This window comes from Stegostoma tigrinum, chromosome 11 (assembly GCF_030684315.1).
Source record: "Stegostoma tigrinum isolate sSteTig4 chromosome 11, sSteTig4.hap1, whole genome shotgun sequence".
In the NCBI taxonomy this organism is placed as follows: Eukaryota; Metazoa; Chordata; class Chondrichthyes; order Orectolobiformes; family Stegostomatidae; genus Stegostoma; species Stegostoma tigrinum.
The window spans coordinates 61,470,631-61,489,439 of NC_081364.1; the positions used below are offsets into that span (position 1 = coordinate 61,470,631).

General features: G+C 47.1%; 1 protein-coding gene across 6 annotated transcripts in view; it reads left to right on the forward strand.

The window, feature by feature from the left end:
• The window catches only part of srgap3 (SLIT-ROBO Rho GTPase activating protein 3), a 237,063-nt gene that overhangs the window by 162,577 nt on the left and 55,677 nt on the right, over nt 1-18,809 (forward strand). For all 6 annotated transcript variants that reach the window (XR_007249280.2, XM_048548214.2, XM_048548213.2 and 3 more), the window contains 2 exons: nt 7,092-7,220; nt 13,677-13,898. Coding sequence is in view for 5 of the 6 variants with exons in the window: in XM_048548214.2 (XP_048404171.1) it covers nt 7,092-7,220; nt 13,677-13,898 (351 nt within the window). In the remaining variant the exon portion in view is untranslated. The remainder of the gene's footprint in view (nt 1-7,091; nt 7,221-13,676; nt 13,899-18,809) is intronic.

Here is an 18,809-nt window from a genome sequence, read left to right on the forward strand (position 1 = left end):
AGAAACTCAGCAGGTCTGGCAGCATCTGCAGAGCAAAAAAGCACAGTTATTAACATTTCGAGTCCTGTGGCCCAGAGGGAGCTAGCCAATTGGATACAAAATTGGCTTGAAGGTAGGAGACAGGGTGGTGGTGGAGGGTTGTTTTGCAGACTGGAGGCCTGTGACCAGCGGTGTGTCGCAAGCATCAGTGCTGGGTCCATTGATGTTCTTCATTTATATAAATGATTTGGATGTGAATATAGGAGGTATGGTTAGTGAGTTTGCAGATAACACCAAGATTAGTGGTGTTGTGGACAGTGAAGAAGATTACCTCAGGACAATGGGATCTTGCTCAGTTTGGCCAATGGATTGAGGAGTGGCAAATGAAGTTTAATTTAAATAATTGTGGGGTTTTGCGTTTTGGTAAAGCCAAACAGGGCAGGACTTACACAGTTAATGGTAGGGCCCTGGGGAGTGTTGCCAAACAGAGACTTAGGGGTGCAGGTTCACATTCCTTGAAAGGTGGAGTCGCAGGTAGACAGGGTGGTGAAGAAGGCATTTAGCATGCTTGCCTTCAGTCATCGGAACATTTGAGTATAGGAGTTGAGATGTCATGTCACATCTGTGCAGGACATTGGTGAGGCCACTTTTGGAATACTGCATACAGTTCTGGCCTTCCTTCTATAGAAAGGATGTTGTTAATCTGGAAAAGGTGCGGAAAAGATTTACAAGAATGTTGCCAGGGCTGAGATTTTGAGCTGTAGGGAGAGGCTGAGTAGGCTGGGGCTATTTCCCCAGGAACGTTGGAGGCTGCGGCGTGACCTTAAAGAGGTTTGTAAAATCATGAGGGGCATGGATAGGGTGAATAGTCTTTTTCCTAGTGTGGAATAGTCCAAAACTAGAGGGCACAGGTTTAAGTGAGAGGGGAAATACTTAAAAAGGACCCGAGGGATAATATTTTCACGCGGACCGTGGTGCATGTATGGAACGAGTTGCCAGAGAAAGTAGTGGAAGTGGATTCAATTACAATATTTAATAGGCAACTGGATGGACATATAAGTAGGAAGGATTTAGAGGGATATGGGCCAAATGCTGGCACATGGCACTGGACTAGATTGGGACATCTGATCAGCATGATGAGGTGGACCAAAGGGTCTGTTTCCATGCTGAATGACTCTGTGACCCTTTGCCTGTGCTAGAGTGCCTTGTATAGTTTTGGTCCTTACACTTAATAAAAGTATATACTTCCACTGGAGGCAGTTGATAAAGAGATTCATTGGGCTGATTCCAAGGATGAAAGTGTTGACTTAACAAGAATGGCTAAACAGATTAGACCTTTATTGGTTAGAGATTTTAAGAATGAGGGGTCGATCTACAGGGGGCTTGACAGGTTAGGTACTGAGAAGATGTTTGCACCAGAGTGGGAAATATTTAACAAGGGTACCACATACAGAATAAAGAGCACTCACATAAAGATGCAAAGAAGTTTCTTCTCCCAATGGGCAGTTCGTATCTGGATTTCTCTCACCCAGAGAGGTGTGGAGGCTAGATCACTGAAAGTACTTAAAGGGTGATAATTAGGTGATTGAAGTATTGGGTGGTTGAAGATATGATGAAATGGCACAGAAGATGATTTGAGACCCAAGGCAGATTTCGTTCAACATGGGATAGGCTTCTGGGACCATTCACCTTGTTCTCTCATCCTTATAAGGAAATAATGGATTAAATGAACAAATACTTTGCCTCTGTTTTCACTAAAGAGAATGTGAGAAATATCCTAGTAATAGAGTAAATCAGGAGGTGGAAAGGAGAGAGAAACTTGGTGAAATTACAATCACAAGGGAAGTGATACTGAGCAAACTGGAGCTGCAGATTGACAAGTCTCTGGGTCCAGGTAGACTCCATCCTACGGCCTTAAGAGGCTGCTTTTGAGGTAGTAGGTGAATTGATGTTAATTTTCAAAACTACTTAGATTTGGGAAAGGTTCCACTGGATTGGAAAGTAGCAAATATAATCCCCTCTTTCAAAACGCAGGGAGGCAGAAGACAGGAAGCTTTGGTCACTTAGCTTGTCATATGTCAATCATGAAAGCCGTTTATCGCTGCACACTTCGGGGGCAGCAAGGTAATCGGGAAGATGGTTTTGTCAGAAGGAAATCACGTTTAGGCAATTTATTGGTGTTCTTTGAAGGAAATAAAGTATAAGGTAGGGGTGGAGGTTAGACTTTAGGATTAGGGTAAAAATTCAGCGCAACACCACGGATTGACGGGCCTGGCCTGGCCTGTACTGTGCTGTACTGTTCTATGTTCTATGAATGACATTTGGTATGGATTAAGGGGAGCCATTTGATATACTGTACTTGGATTTTCATTTGATAAGGTACCACATCAAAGGTAATTGCAGACAATAAAACTCATGGCATCAGCGGGGTACCATGCTGGTAGAGACGGAAGATTGTCTCGCTGGCCGAAAACAGTGTGCATATGGGTCTCGTTGGTAAGGTGGGATGAGTGGAGTTGGCACGGGCCTGTACTGGGGCTTCAACTTGTCAGAGTTTACATTGGTAACTTAGATGAAGAGAGCAGAGACATGGAGCTAAATTCACAGGTGACTCCAGGATAGATAGGAAGTATGTTACAAAGAAGTCATAAGGAGGTTGAATACAGGTAAAGAAATAAGTTGCATGAGCAGAGAAAGAAATCGGGCAGATGAAGTATAATGTGGGAGAATGTGAAGTTGCTCCCTTTTGGCAGGAAGAATGAAAAAGCAGTGTGTTGCTTAAATGGAAAAGAACTGTAGAATTCTGCAGTGCAGAGAGATCTGGGTGATCTGCTGCATGAGTCACAAAATTAGCCTGTAGGTACAAGAAATAATTCTGAAGACCAATAATAGAGTATGCTGCCTTACTATTGCGGGATGAATTCACTCATATCAGGATGTTATACTTCAGTTATAGCTGGACTACATCTGGAATACTGTGCACAGTTTTAGTCAGTCTAGTTAAGGATGTTAAATCATTGGAGATGGTTCAAAGGAGGTTTACTAGATCACTACCTGGAATGAGTGGTTTGTCTTACAAGGAAAGTTTGGACCGGATTGGGCGTGTTTCACTGGAGTTCTTAAAAAGTTAGGAGTCACTTAATTAAAGTGTATAAGGTTCAGATGGTCTGAATTGCTAGAGGGATGGAGTTTAAAAACAGGGAGATTACGCTGCAGCTGTATAGGGTGCTGTGGGGCCACACCTGGAGTACTGTGTACAGTTCTGGTCTCCTTACTTGAGAAAAAACTGGAGGGGGTGCAGAAGAGGTTCACTTGGTTGATTCTGGATATGAGAGGGTTGGCTTATGAGGAGAGATTGAGTAGACTGGATCTATGCTCAATGGAATTTAGAAGAATGAGGAGAGCTCTTACAGAAACATATAAAATCATGAAGGGAATAGCTATGATAGAAGCAGGGAGGTTGTTTTTACTGACAGGTGAAGCCAGAATCTAGGTATGTAGTCCTAAATCTGCTCCCCTTTATTTTGAGACTGAGTTGAGGAGGAACTTCTTTACCCAAAGGGTTGTGAATCTGTGGAATTCCCTCCCTAGTGAAATGGCTGAGGCTACCTCGTTGAACGTTTTTAAGGCAAATGTAGATTTTCGAGCAGTGAAGGAATTAAGGGTTATGGTGAGCAGGCAGGCAAGTGGAGCTGAGTCCAGGAAGAGATGCCATGATCTTGTTGAATGGTGGAGCAGGCTCAAAGGGCCGAACAGCCTACTCCTGTTTCTTACGTTTGTTCCAATAAAGGGAATGTGGAAGGGATGCTTCCACTTGTGGGTTTGTGCAGAGCTCGGGGGCACAGTTTTAAAGGCATTTGGGACAGGCATGAGAAATATTTAACTGAGGGTTGTGCAACCCCAGGAGCTCATTGCTTCGGAAGGCAATGGAGATGGGGCCTTAAATACTTTGAAGGTGGAGATAAATGGATTTGTGTTTGCAAAGAAAATCACAAGTTGTCGGGGTAGATGGAAATGTAAAGTTTGAAATATAAACAGATCAGCCCTGACCTTATTGACTGGCAGAGCAGGCTCGGGGACTGAATGGTCTAAATCTTCCCCTATTTTCTATGTTTGTAAAATGACCCGCGTCTGATATCCAGCTATACCCAAGAATATCTGCTGTATTTGATAACATTAGAACAGTCATCACACTTCTTTTTATGTAAACGAATTTGAAGATTACATGCTCTGTAAATGCAAATCCGTCTTTTCATTAAATGTCCCAGTGAGAAATCCTGGATGAAGAATACCTGCAGCCCAAGGACGATAAGTTTGCATCAGCCCGAGGGATTTTTATTCACCAGGTGTAGGTGTCACTGGCTAGTCAAGCGTTTATTGCCCATCCCTGATTGCCCAAAGGACAGTTCGTAGTCAACCACGTTACTGTGAGTCTGCAGTTGTAATTAGGCCTTCTCTTAAAGTGTGTTGGTGAATCAGATTTGTTTTTTCCAACACTTGGCAGTGGATTCATGGTCATCAATAGACTCTCTTAAGTCCAGATTTTTATTGAATTCATGTTCCACCATCTACTGTGCTGCGATTTGAACCCAGGTTTCCAGAACAATATGTGGTCTCTGGATTAGCAGTCCAATAATAATGCCACTAGACTGTTGCTTCCTCATGATGCAGGTCCAGTTTAGTCCTGATAACACCATACCATAGAACCCCTACAGTGTGAAAACAGGCCATTCGGCCCAACAGGCCCACACTTGACCAAACCTCTGAAGAGCATCCCACCCAGACCCATTCCCCCTACCCTATAATCTTGCACTTCCCATGGCTAACCCACCGAGCCTGCACATCCCTGAACACTACAGGCAATTTAGCACAGCCAGTCCACCTAAGCTGCACATCTTTGGGCTGTGGGAGGAAACGCAGGGAGAACGTGCAGACTCCACACAGACAGTCGCCTGAGGGTGGAATTGAACCCATATTCCCAGTGCTGTGAGGCAGCAGTGCTAACCACTGAGCCACTGCTGCCCTGATAAGCATGTGGTTTCTGCACCGGGAGATGTTCTGTCTAGATATTGTGATTCCTAAGAACTGTAGTTGGAACTGTCCAGCTCGCTAATCTGCAACAGACCATCAGTTGGCCAGCCTACCTCAAGCTGACTCACACAGGGACCCTGCAGAAAAGCTGAAAGCATTTGTCTACTCCTGTTGTCCAAGATAAAAACCTGCTTTCTCCTCCTTTTATGTTTCGTGTCTCTGGCATGTCCACTATTTTTGATGTATGTTTAAAGAAAATCTGGGGTAGAGCACCAGGTGACTCAGCTGGTTAGCACTCAGTTTTTCAGGCCTGAGAAATGAAGTCCAAAAATGAAAAGACAACAAAATGTGGAGCTGGATGAACACAGCAGGCCAAGCAGCATCTTAGGAGCAGATGACGCTTGGCCTGCTGTGTTCATCCAGCTCTACACTTTGTCGTCTCGGATTCTCCAGCATCTGCAGTTCCCATTATATCTGATACAATTTTATCCCCAAAAAAGAAAAGGTCTGACCTCGAATCCAGGTGAGCAAATAGCAACCTGCTTTCCAGATGGAATATATAATTTGGGATGCGAAAGCAGACTGTCAGGAAGTTTGGACAGCTTGATCCCAGGTGCAGAAAAACATTTGAAGATGCTTTCTGTAAGCCGGCATCTGTAACCCTAATACAAAAATACAAATGGATAAATCAGAATGAGGAAATATGGGGAATAGAGACGGGAGGAAGACATATTTGAGCTATTAAGCCTGCTTCTTGGCCATTCAGTGAGGTCACAGCTGACCTTTGACCTTCGCCCACTATCCCCACATGTCTGGATATTCAGAAACACCTGACACTTTAGCTTAACAGTGAAAACCAGTGAAAGTATGGAACCTGCTCAAAGGTATAAGCCAGAGGAGGGTGTGTAAAACAACAGCTTAATTAGCAACAGGCATCCAGGAGAGTGTTGTACCTGAATCTTGTCTTTGGGAATACAGCATGTGAACTAGCCAGTCGAATGCTGTGCATTCAGGGTTATTCAGACTTCCAGAAAGGTTTTGGCTGTTTCACTTGAAAAGCTCTTAGCTGAACAAAAAGTAACAAGACAGGGAAGAATTTGAACTGGATAAAACAGTGAATCAGTACGAAACAGTTCTACAAGAGCGTCATTCTAGGTAATACATAGAATCATAGAAACCCGACAGTATGGAAACAGGCTGTTCGGCCCAACAAGCCTACACCACCCCTCCGAAGAGTATCCCATTCCCCTATATTTCCCCATGTCTAACCCACCTAACTTAAACATCCCTGGTCACTACAGGCAATTTAGCACGGCCAATCCACCTAACCTGCACATCTTTGGACTGTGGGAGGAAACCGGAGCACCCAAAGGAAACCCACGCAAACACGGGGAGAATGTGCAAACTCCACGCAGACAATTGCCTGAGGCTGGAATTGAACCTGGGTTCCTGGTGCTGTGAGGCTGCAGTGCTAACCACTGAGCCGCCGTGCCACCCTAATAGTTAGATACAGAGTAAAGCTACCTCTGCCCTTTTAAATGGAAAGCAAACTGGAAGTAAAGTACCCCCAACACTGTCCTCATCAACCACCTCCAAGGACAGACATCACGGGGTTAGATACAGAGTAAAGCTACCTCTACATTGCTCCCCCACCAAACACTTGCAAAACTGGGACCACACAGGATTAGACACAGAATTATATTCTGCTACGCTAATGTGCCTCAGTCACACTCTTAAAAATTCGTTATTGTACTTCTGCTTCCCCCACTAACCATCCTTCTTGACTCGCAGCAGGCAGTTTTCCCAGGGATAGTTAGCTCAGGGTCACCCTGGATGGGATTGTAATCCCCAGCCCAGGACGCTATCTAACCCAAAGCCCCATCTGATCATCTTGGTGTTCTGATCAGAAATCGTACAAGCCTGAAAATCCTATGTGGTGTGGGTGAATGTGAAGAGGTTTGGAATATTGAAACTCTCTAAGATGGTTTTGGAATTGAGTACATACCTGCCTGGTACTTCTGCATGTGAACTATTCTGTAAGTATTCTCACAATGGATTTCCTTTTCTGTTCTGTTCCTCAGCGTCAAGCCAAGTATTCAGAAAACAAACTGAAGTGCACCAAAGCCAGAAATGACTACCTGCTTAACCTAGCAGCGACGAATGCTGCTGTGGCTAAATACTACATCCACGATGTCTCTGACCTGATTGATGTCAGTATTCCCTACTGTGTTCGGAATTATGTGCTGCTAAAAGTGGGGTGACCAGAGTCAAACCTGGAACATACCGTCTGGGCGTATTGGGTTTGGGGATGAAAAGGAGGTGGCACGGTGGGAAATGAAAGGGATAAAGAGTGGCCACTGAGCTAAGCTAGGAGGGCTCGCAGAAATGGTAGCAAACTCATCTACGGAAATGGGTTTTGAGAGGGTCCTCAATGTTCATTGGGACTTAGTGGTGACACCTTTGCCTTCGAATGTGTCTTTTGCACTCTTGATTGAAGTTCAAGCAAGCCATAAAGAGACAGAAGGGAGATATTTGGCCCTTCAATTTCATGATGATTCCCTCCAGAGCGGTTCAGTCAGTCCCTCTTTCCATCTTTAATGCTCCTCACAAGGTGCGTTGTGAATTCTCATAGGCCGCAGCGAGTCGCCAACTGAAGCAGATCATAGCATGTTAAGCATCTTGTTTGTGGGCCTATTCAGCTCCCTTTCTTACCAAACTGTCCAAGCAATCCTGACACTGAGAAGTCAGAACGGGTACCTGGTGACTTCAGTTCACCCCTTGCGCCTTTTTGACGAGGAAAAGCCGTTCCCCATGGCCCAATCCATAACTACCAGCCACACGTACTCCTTGTCTATGGACATTGGCATCCCCCCTGCCCCCCCAACTCCCGTGCCCATCATGGCACTCTCTGCAATCCACTTACAGCCAAATCAGGAAGCATAGACTCACGTTGCAGAGGGCATCAGGAACTAGCATTGAAATGCTGCTGTGAGGGCATACTGGGCACAGGGAGAGTGACCCAACTCCCAGACTGGACTGCACTCCTTGACTTAATAGCTATCTGTACGCGCTCACCATTGTTACACTACCAGGCAGCTCACCGTATTGCTCAGTCTAGGGGGCAGACGTCTTGTACAGCACTACGTTAAGTCAATCTCACACCAGTGCTCTCTGCACCAGCAGCTTATACAGCGACCAGGCAGCCGTGGCTCAGAGCCTTATGGGAATATACCTCCCTGAATTCCACACGTCAGTTAGGGGGCTCCTGGCACAGTACATCAAGGGCAGCCTCCCATACCAATCCACGGGATTGGCCACGGTCAAGCATCCAGTCAAGGAGTGATCTTAGACTCGGGCCTCGTGCCTCTGCAGTTCAGGGAATGGGTTATGGGTCAGTCCTGTGACTCCATAGTGTCCAGTCTAGGGGATCAAGCCAAACATGAGTGGGGAGATGTGTAACCACCAGTCAGGTGTCAGGTTAGGCTGAGGGCCTGAACCAGGCCAGCCCATTGCGGAAATGAACGGCAAGGGTGTGGACAAGGGAGATTGGTTGGATGGGGGGAGACTTCAGCAGGAAGGAGACTAGGCAAGCTCGTATCCTGGATTGGGGGCTTGCTGGCTGGCCGATGGTGAGGTGATTAAGGCAACGGTATCGATCAGGGGAGGGTACGGTAAAGCATTGACAGGAAGAGGAGGTCGTGGGGTCGGGGGATGATTGTTGTCCATGGCTTTGGCGTTTGTGCCATGGGGGGAGGGGACTGAATGGCCACGCCGGGAAGGGCCCGGAGCGGATTGGTGAGATCCCTGGGGAAAATGCCAAGCCTGTCAGGTTTAGGGGGAAGGGCTACCAGGAGGAGGGTTTGGATGTGTGGGGGCTGAAGCTGGTAGCGCTCACTGCCTCTTTCCACAGTTGTGCACAACAGGGAAGAAAATGGCTGAGGATACACTCAGAGTAGGTGGGCTGTGACGCAACCTCTAAACTGCAGGACCCACCTGATGTTGAGGACCTTTTTGAGGGGCAAAGATGTTCCACGCAGACCCATGCCCTGTGGGACCGTAGACCCTGGCTGTCCTAATGCAATGGCCCCCTCTGTGCAGTCCACTTTGCTGCCCCAGACTTCACCAGCCACGTTTTTCGACCGTTAGTAGGTTTAGAGAGGTGGCTACACGGCAGGATCAGTCAGAGAGAAGGGCGACTGTCAGGAAAAGTGAAAAGGTAGTTCAGAAATCTTTCTTCTCTCTCAAAACGGTATCCCTTTTTGGTTACAGTTGAGAGGGATAGTCTCTCAGAGGAAAACAGAATAGGCAGTCAGATCTTGGACACTAAAGGATTAATCTTGGGTTTGGCGGGGTTTGACAAAATTTATAAGAATAATTGTTATTGGGACTGTCCTGTCAGGGGCACAGTCAGGAGGGTGAGTGTGAATCTAGGAGAGTATGTTGCTTTTCTGAAAATGTTTGAAGCGTATTTTTAGAGAGTGAGCAGTCAGCGATTATTGCACACATAGGTGGGAATGATGTAGTTAGGGAAAAGACTAAGGCTTTACAGAGTGAATATAAGAGGTTAGGTAGAAGATTTTAAAAAAACAGGTCCTCAAAAGTAAACCCATCCTTCACACTGCGGCATTCGGGCATAAAGACCAGGGAAAGAATAGTGATTAACATTTTAGAGTAGATTTGTAACTTGGGTTGTGGATGTTGTGGTTGGTTGGCTCACCGAGCTAGTTCATTGTTCTGCATTTTTCTTAAGAAGTCTGTTTTGTTGATTTGTCTGGTCTGTTTGAGTCTCTTCAGTGCTTAGAGAAAATTGTTGCCCAGTTTTGTGGTGTTGGGTCTGTCTGCTCTTGCAGGAACAACAAACCAACCTGGCGAACCAACCAGCCCACAGTACTGATGTTGTAGGAGAGGGACCAAGGGTGTTGGCAGTGCCCGTAGCCCAGTATACATCTTGTTCGTCCTGCTTCCAGACACCGTAGCGAGCTCCGATGCAGGCATCGACCCATGCTGCATCCTGACAGGTCATGAAGTTCTGCATTGTGCTGGCATAGTTACATTCAGGGCTACGCAGAGAGTCTGAAACCAAATGCCAAGTCAAAACACTGCAATTTGGAGAAAAATGACAAAATAATGTACCAAGCACAGCCAGCTGTACCAACAAAATGCCCTGAGTTCGTTCACTTCCTCCTGTCCCTCCCGCTACGTTTCGGTGTTAGTTCCTGGTTCTGCAGTTGAGCTGGTGAGAGCCCACATCAGCAGCACAGCCCACTGACCCCGGAGGTTTGATCAGGCAACCCCGGGATGTTTGTGCCTGGATGGGCCAGATGTGCGGAGGGTCGCCTTGTCAGAAACAAGTTGCCCGTCCTCAGCTTGATCTTATAAGAGTTTGGGTTGGTCAGCGTGGAGCTGGATTGATGACCGAAAACAATATTGGCACCCTCACAAGGCGAGTGTATAAACTCGTCATTTAAATATCTGTTTCTTTTCAGTCAATATCCAGTCACTTCCGTCTCTCACATGAGGACATCAACTAGTCGATAAGATTTTGAATTAGTTTTAATCACCAACAAAAATGATCTTCATGTTCCCACCATCTCTGAGCCTTTACTATTCATGGTATCTTCAGGCCCTGTCCCAAAGGTGAGGTTACTTTCTCCCCTTCCTTTCCTTTCCTTTCCTTGCCTTGCCCAGATTCTCAGAGGAAACAGTAACATTTGCAGACTGTTCCAGTGATAGTCAATTAGATTCTCCCTGTCTCGTGCTTCTTGTGGGAAGATCCAAGCCTCCAGTTATTCGGGTCTAACTCTGAATCTGTTGACTGGAGCTGACTGGTTGTATGGGACAATTTGGCTCGAGGAGGATGTGATTTTTCTTATTCACAGCCTTTGACCTGATCTTATAACCACTGTGTTTATGTGGCAAGTCCTGTTCAATTTCTGGTCAATGGTAACCCGTTAGGATGTTTATAATGGGGGAACTCAGTGAAGGTAACACTATTGAATGTCAAGGGGCAGTCTCTTATTGGCGATAGTCATTGCCGGGCATTTGTGTGGTGAGAATGTTACTTGTCAAGTGTCAGCCCAAGCCTGAACATTGTCTGGGTCGGGCTGCATTTGCATCCTACCCAGGGAAAGCGATGTAGTCTCTAGGACGTTGTAAAGTATGATTTCCCGAATTGTGAACGTGTTCTGACTGGTCTGTGAGACAGCTCTCCCAATTTTGGCACCAGCCCCCAGGTGGTGTTGTACCCCTCGTGGAAACACAGGACATTATAACATGGGGCCGCACCCTATAAGATGCTCCAGCTCTGAAATTCCTCAGACTTGGAAACTAACGGGCCCACAAAACCATCAGAACAGAGCCGAGTGCAGATAAGACCGGCTCATGAGATCTGATCTCCTCCAAGGCAAAATTCTTACGCTTCCTTGTTTTCGATTTGTATCAGTCTCTCTGGAGGGGGTGAGGAGGAGGAGGAGGAGGCTGTAAATTAACAGTCCATGAAAAATGGCAATTACTTTCTTCGTCAATGGACCAAACAATTCCTGCTGGAGAAAGAATGTGCAGGGCCAAGAGTTAGCCCGGTTAATGGGCCCAGTCACCAGACTGAGTTGAATTGGGCTCAATGTTCCTCTTCGCTCGATACTGAACTCGAATCTTTGTCCTTCCCCAGCTCCTCGTTGGCACTTTGCCCGTAGACTGCCTGCTCTCCGCAGCCTCTGTTCTCCTCACAATAGTCTACACAAGTTCATTTCCTTGTCTGTTTGCTGTGTCTGAAAGCCCCAGATGGTTTTCCGTCTTGTTTTCCACTCTAGTGAATTTTAGGTCAACCCTTCCCCCGCCGGACCCTCTCGCCCAGAACTCTCCAGTGCACAAACCCAGCATTGTGTAGCCTGTACAACTGCTGACTTGCACGGTTCCTGCTGTTTTTAACAGATAAGAATATATGTGCTGATCAGGCATACACACACCTATATTCACAGCAGTTTCCATGGGAACTTGGAGTTATATAGGCTTGAAGTTAACCTTCCTTGAACATGTTGTTGGAGAGTAAAGTGAGAACACAACGGTTGTTACAGTGAGGGACAGTCTTTCTCCCTCAGCTTCCCCTGCCCCCTCCCCCCATACTCGTACAACGCAAGAATTCCACTGTGAAAGGAGCTTTTCTCTTTGATCCTCCCTCCATATCTTCCCCCCTGCCGGCTCATTATCTCTCGCTAATCCCTGCTGTAACATGTCAAGCAGCCCTCGTTTGGCACCTCACTTCATTTGGACCGTGCGGTGCAGTTGGGCTGCAGATATAGTTCACTTTCTTGCGAGGATTCTGCCACCTCCTTTGTCTAAATCATCGGAAAGTTGATGCCCAATCCAGAAAAGTCCGTGTCTGCTAGGCGTTGCTCGCTCCTGATCCTGAACCGACTGAGACGACCCGTGAGGGAGTGTGGCAGGGTGCCCAGCTCCGAGTGACTCACTGGTTGGCTTGGAAGAAGCCGAACAGGTTTAGCTGGGAATGAATGTGTGTTTTTTTTTATTAACTACCTGGACCACAGCCACCACCACTGGTAATGTAGAGCATGTGCACCAAGTTTCCTCAGTTGTTCTTCCCAAAAAACGCCTTGCCAGCGGGAGGAGGTTATAGACCACAGCATGGAAATACAGAAGTGGGGAGTGGGAGGCTTTTGGTGCAGATGAGGAGGTAGCCCCCTGAGGCCTGATGCTGGGCATCACAATGGTGCTACTTGCAGGCAATATGTTTACCCGACACCCAAAGCAGGAACCTTTCCCCAGAGTGTCCCAGAACAAGGGTGTGCTGCCTTTGTCCTTGGTGAGGGTCTGCTGGTCTTGAAATGACCCGTGTTATTTCCACTGAGAGAGATCAGCAACGGCCTTAATGCACCTCGCTTCTGGTTTTGCCGCAGTGCAAACTCTCAAGTGGTGAGAATGTTACTTGTCAGCCCAAGCCTCAATATTGTCCTGGTCTTGCTGCATTTGCATCATACCCAGGGAAAGCGATGTAGTCTCTAGGACGTTGTAAAGTATGATTTCCCCAAATGTGAATGTGTTTTGACTGGTCTGTGAGACAGCTCTCCCAATTTTGGCACCAGCCCCCAGGTGGTGTTGTACCCCTCGTGGAAACACAGAGCATTATAACATGGTGGCACACCCTGTAAGCTGCTCCAATTCTGAAATTCCTCAGACTTGGAAATGAACCAGCCCACGAAACCATCAGAACAGAGCTCTGTCCTGCCCAACCTGCTCCTTGTCCTAAATGTGTCTCCTTTCTATCGCACTGCTTAGTGTCTTCAGAGCAGACCCTCGTTCCATGGGATGGTTAGGAATAGGATATAGCCCAGAGGCCATTCCTCGATCCCCGCCATCTCTGCTTCCCCCCGACCCCCCACCCACCGCCATCGCTGCTTTCCCCCACCCAGACCCACTGCCATCTCTGCATCTCCCCACCTCCCACCTACTGCCATCTCTGCATCCCCCCGCGCACAGGCATCGCTGCTTTTCCCAACCCCAGCCCCCTGCCATCTTCCTTTTTGAGGGAGAGGGAGGAATGCTGCTTCACTCAGTGAGTGAGAGAGGGTCCAGAGCGGGTACCTGTTTCAGTCTCCCTGCTCGCCATGAATCCTGCTTTAATCACTGAGCCATGTTATGTTTTCCCGCAGTGCTCCGATTTGGGATTCCATGCCAGCCTAGCCCGTACTTTCAGGACCTTCCTGTCGGCAGAATATAACCTGGAGACCTCTCGGCATGAGGGGCTGGATATCATTGAGAATGCAGTGGACAGCCTGGACGCACGAAGTGACAAACACAAGGTCATGGACATGTACAACCAGATCTTCTGTCCACCCACCAGGTTTGAATTCCAGCCGCACATGGGTGATGAGGTAGGTCACTATTGGTCACAGTTGACGAGATAAACCTTTAAAGGGGCAAAACGGTCATTCCTTCGTGGGTCTGCTGCTTACAGTGTTTTTGTTTGTCTTTCTGCGTTTGCATTGATTGAAAAGGGAGGGAGATGGGAGCAAGCTGGTCTCCCTGGAGCGTCCAGGCTGAGGGGTAACCTTACAGAGGTTTATCCAATCACAAGGAACATGGATAGTGTGAATAGCACAGGTCTTTTTTTCCCCAGGGTAAGGGAGTCCAGAACTAGAGGGCATAGGTTTAAAGTGAGAGGGGAGAAATTTAAAAGGGGCCCGAGGAACAATGTTTTCACGCGAGAGGGTGGTATGTGTATGGAATGAGCTGCTGGAGGAAGCGGTACAATTATAACATGTAAAAGGTATCTGGATGGGTGTGTGAATAGGAAGGGTTTAGAGGGATGTGGGCCAAATGCTGGCAAATGGGACTAGTTCCGTTCAGGATATTTGGTCGATATGGACCATTTGGACTGGATGGCCTGTTTCTATGCTGTCCAACTGTCTCATTCTAACTGCCAATTATAGGAAGAAAGCGCAGAGATGCTGTCTTTATTTTTTTTCCTTTCACTGATCCCTTTTTGCTCTTGAGAAGGTGCTTCCCTTCCATAGTCCTTACAAGAGCAATAAGACCTTTCCTTCACTTGAACCCAAATTTGGGATTGAATCCTAAATGGTGACTATCTGTTGAGTCGCCAACTCTCTAGAATTGTCCTGGAGCTCTCAGATATTAATGGCTGATCTCCTGGTTAGTAATCCTGGGAGATAAATCGTTAAAGACTTGTCACAAAGGGTTTTCTGCTTATTTTTTTGGAAACACTTTTTTGTGTTAACAACATTGGAAGTGTTGGGTCGTGGGAGAGAAAAGGCTGCGTGTATGGGTTGAAAGCAGCAAAGCTCATGCCTAGACTTCCAGAAACAGTTCCAGCCAGGGCTGACAGCTCCCGTACAGAATCCCGGTCCTTCAGTCGCCAATGATGTCACATCCGTTTTTATCTCCACCATAACCCCGTTTTGATCACTAGGCCTGAGACAGAGCTCCATGTCATGCATTGGCCCGACAGACCCATGGGGCAGGTTTGAGAGACTCGGTACCTTCATGCCAGTCCTAGCGTACTTTTGCGAAGTCAGTTTGCATCTGGCCTTTCTCCGAACAGCGCTGTGGGAGTACCTGCTCGCTCTGCAGTGGTTCAGGAACATCACCAAAAAGAGGAATTGGAGTAGACCATTCAGCCCCATCAAACCTGCTGTGCCCATTCTTACCATTGTGGCTGACTTAGAGGTTCCACTTACTTTCCCACCCTCTCTCCTCGTATCCCTGAAACACCAAGAATCTGCCCATCGCATCCTTAAATGTATCACAGTGGAACAACCCACAGCCCTCTGAGATAGAGAATTCCGGAGAGACCTTGATCAGATGGGCCAGTGGGCCGAGGAGAGGCACATGGAGTTTAATTTAGATAAATGTGATGTGTTGCATTTTGGTAAGGCAAATCAGGGTAGGTCTTGTACAATTAAAGGACATTGTTGCCGAACAAAGGGACCTAGGGTGCAGCTTCATATCACATGAAGACAGCGTGGCGAAGAAAGCGTTTGGTACGCTTGCCTTTACTGGTCAGAACATTGAGTAGAGGAGTTGAGAGGTCACGTTGCGGGAGTACAGGACATTGGTTAGGCCACTTTTGGAATACTGTGTTCGATTCTGTTCCCCCTGCTGTAGGAAAGATGCTAAATATGAATTGGTACAGAAAAGATTTACAAGGATGTTGCTGGGATAGGCTGAATAGCCAAGGTCTTTTCCCCAGGGTAGGGGAGCCCAAACCTTGAGGGCTTAGGTTTAAGGTGAGAGGGGAAAGATTTAAAAGGGACCTGAGGGGCAGATTTTTCACGCAGAGGGTGATGCATGTATGGAATGAGCTGCCAGAGAAAGTGATGGAGGCTGGCACAATTACACCTTTTGAAAGGCTTCTGGATGGGTACGTGAATAGGAAGGGTTTAGATGGATATAGGCCAAATGCAGGCAAATGGGACTAGATCAGTTTAAGATATCAGGTTGGCATGACAGCTTGGGCCAAAGCATCTGTTTCCATACTGTGCACAGCCGTTCTAGTTCAGTCATTTCCTGCCATCCTGATCCTAAATGATTAGTCCCTTATCCTGATTCTGTGTCCCTGTGTTTTAGATAGACTCTCTGACTTGGAGAGTCTATCAGCATCTACCCATGGAAACCTGTTCAGAATCCTGTATGTCTCAATGAGACGACTTTTTGTTCTAAACCCCAGACAATACAAGCCTGACTTACCCAGCCCCTTGTCGAGGGACAGCTCCTCATCCCAAGGATCAATACAGTGGGCCTGTGTTGTACAGCACCAATGCAAGTAAATCTTTTCATAAATACGGAGACCAACTCCGCACACAGCGCTCCAGATGTGGTCTCGCTGAAACCCTGTCTAATGTTATCAAGACTTCTTTATTCCTGTCCTCCAAGCCCGTTCTCAGTTCCTTCTCGAGGGTAATTAGAGAGGATGAACAAATGTTGGCCGAGTCACTGATGCCCACATCCCATGAAAGGGTGAAACAAAGTGCCCTCATCAGAGAGAATTTTTATTCTGGAGACTATTGATGCTACTCTGCTGCTCAGCCTTACTTCACCAAATGCAATGATGGTTCAACTCGTACCTAACCCTTGGGAAGTCACAGGGGCGTTTATCGTTGCCTTGGCACAGTACAGAAGGAGGCCATTTTGCTCCGTTGTGCCTGCGACTGCTCTTCAAATGAGCAACATTTGCCCAAGTGCCAATCTTCCACTTTCTCCCAAATCTCTGCAGGCCATTTCGATCCAAATAACCATCCAGTGTCTCCTCCGCATTTCCAGGCAGTGCGTTCCACACCCGAACTACTCCCAGTCTGAAATTTCTCCTCACATTCACCCTGCCTTTGTTTGCACTCTAACTCTATGCCCCCGTCTCGTCTGTTTTTCAAGCAGGAACATCATCTCCTTATCTAAGCTGTCCTGCCCCGCTCCTGATTTTTAAAACCTCTATGAAATCTCCCCTCAGCCTCCTGCTCTCCATGAAGACCCGTCCCGACTTCTTCAATCTATCCTGAAGTTGCTGGAAAAGCTCAGACAGTCTGGCAGATCGGTGAAGAGAAATTAGAGTTGGGTCCATGACCTCTAAGCTTTTCCAGCAACTTCTCATAGAGCCATAGACTCCCTACAGTGTGGAAACAGGCCCTTCGGCCCAACAAGTCCACACCGACCCTTGAAGCATCCCACCCTGACCCATCCCCCTATAACCCACCTAATCTACACATCCCTGAACACTATGGGGCAATTTAGCCTGGCCAATCCACCTAACCTGCACATCTTTGGATTGTGGGAGGAAGCTAGAGCACCCAGAGGAAACCGACGCAGACACGGGGAGAATGTGCAAACTCCACATAGACAGTTGCCCGAGGGTGGAATCGAACCCTGGTCCCTGGTGCTGAGAGGCGGCAGTGCTAACCACTAAGCCACCGTGCCACCCGTGTTTTTGTTTCTTTCACTTCTTCACTGTCTCCAATGCATTTACATTTTTCCAATATTGGGATGCTCACAATTGACCAGACTATGAGCTGGCCAGATGGTCAACAAGTAAGTGAACAAATCAGTGAACACTCTCCTTCATCCCAAGCAATGGAGAAATTGAGACGCTGGATTGTTTAAAATGTTCTCGATTAACTAGCTGTTTAATTTTGCTGTTTCTGGGAGCTTGCTGTGTGGATAATGGCTGCCATATCTTCCCACATAATGTGTATATAAGTCACTGTGCTGGTGTTTTTGAGTTGCGAGAGTAGGTGCTATATAAATGCACATCTTGTGTTCTCTTCCAAATGAGCAATGCCAAAACCATGAAAATAATAGATCTTGGAGTTTGCTGCTTCCTGTAATCTTTCCCTGGCGATGATTCAGTCCACCAGCTGTAAGTGTTTTTATTTAAACCACAGGCCAGGGTAGTTATCATCTTGCTTGACCCTCACTGCAATAAATCCTCATTAGCAGCTTTCCATGTTATTAGGTACAATAGTAGGCCTGACATTTTCAAGCCAGTTGAGAGTGGCCAACCAAACGGAACTCCAACTTTGCAATAATCTTGAAAGAATCCCCTTCCGTTGAGTCTGCACATCCTCTTCTGTCTTCCCTCTGCCCCCCTTTTCAACGACTTGCTACTCCTCCTCACAATACCACCCCTGCTATCTGTAAATACCCCTCACTCTGCCTCCTGACAACAAATGTCCACCGAAACAAACAATAAACAGACACACATGCATACACCTCTGACACTCTCTCACTCTCTCTCACACATGTATAACACTTAAGATACACTGTCTCTCTTGCATGCACGCGCACACCACACACACTCACTCACTCTCACACTCACTCTCACACTCACTCTCTTGCTCAGACACTCACACACTCACACTGTCACATGCACACATAGCTCAGGTCCAGATTCTCTCTCACACATGCACACACACCTCAGACACACACTTGATCTCGCTCAGACACACTGTCTCTGACACACACATAGCTCTGACACACTGCCTCGCTCACTCGCTCGCGCACACTTGCGCTCTCTCTCCCACCCATGTGCCTACACAGATGCTCTCAGCACAGCCCTGGGATTCTCTAGCCCTCTCAACCTAGTCAGTTCAGTCTTTTCCTATTCTTTTGGCTTAAAGCAATTGTCATACCTGCTGTCCCCTCGCTGATCACTGTGTCACCCCAGAACAGTGACGAGACCTGGGATCATCCCCGGCTGATCATTCACTGCTGCATTTATTCATCGAATCCTTCGACATTCGCTCTTTGATCCTGATATCACTTCATGTGACCTGTTT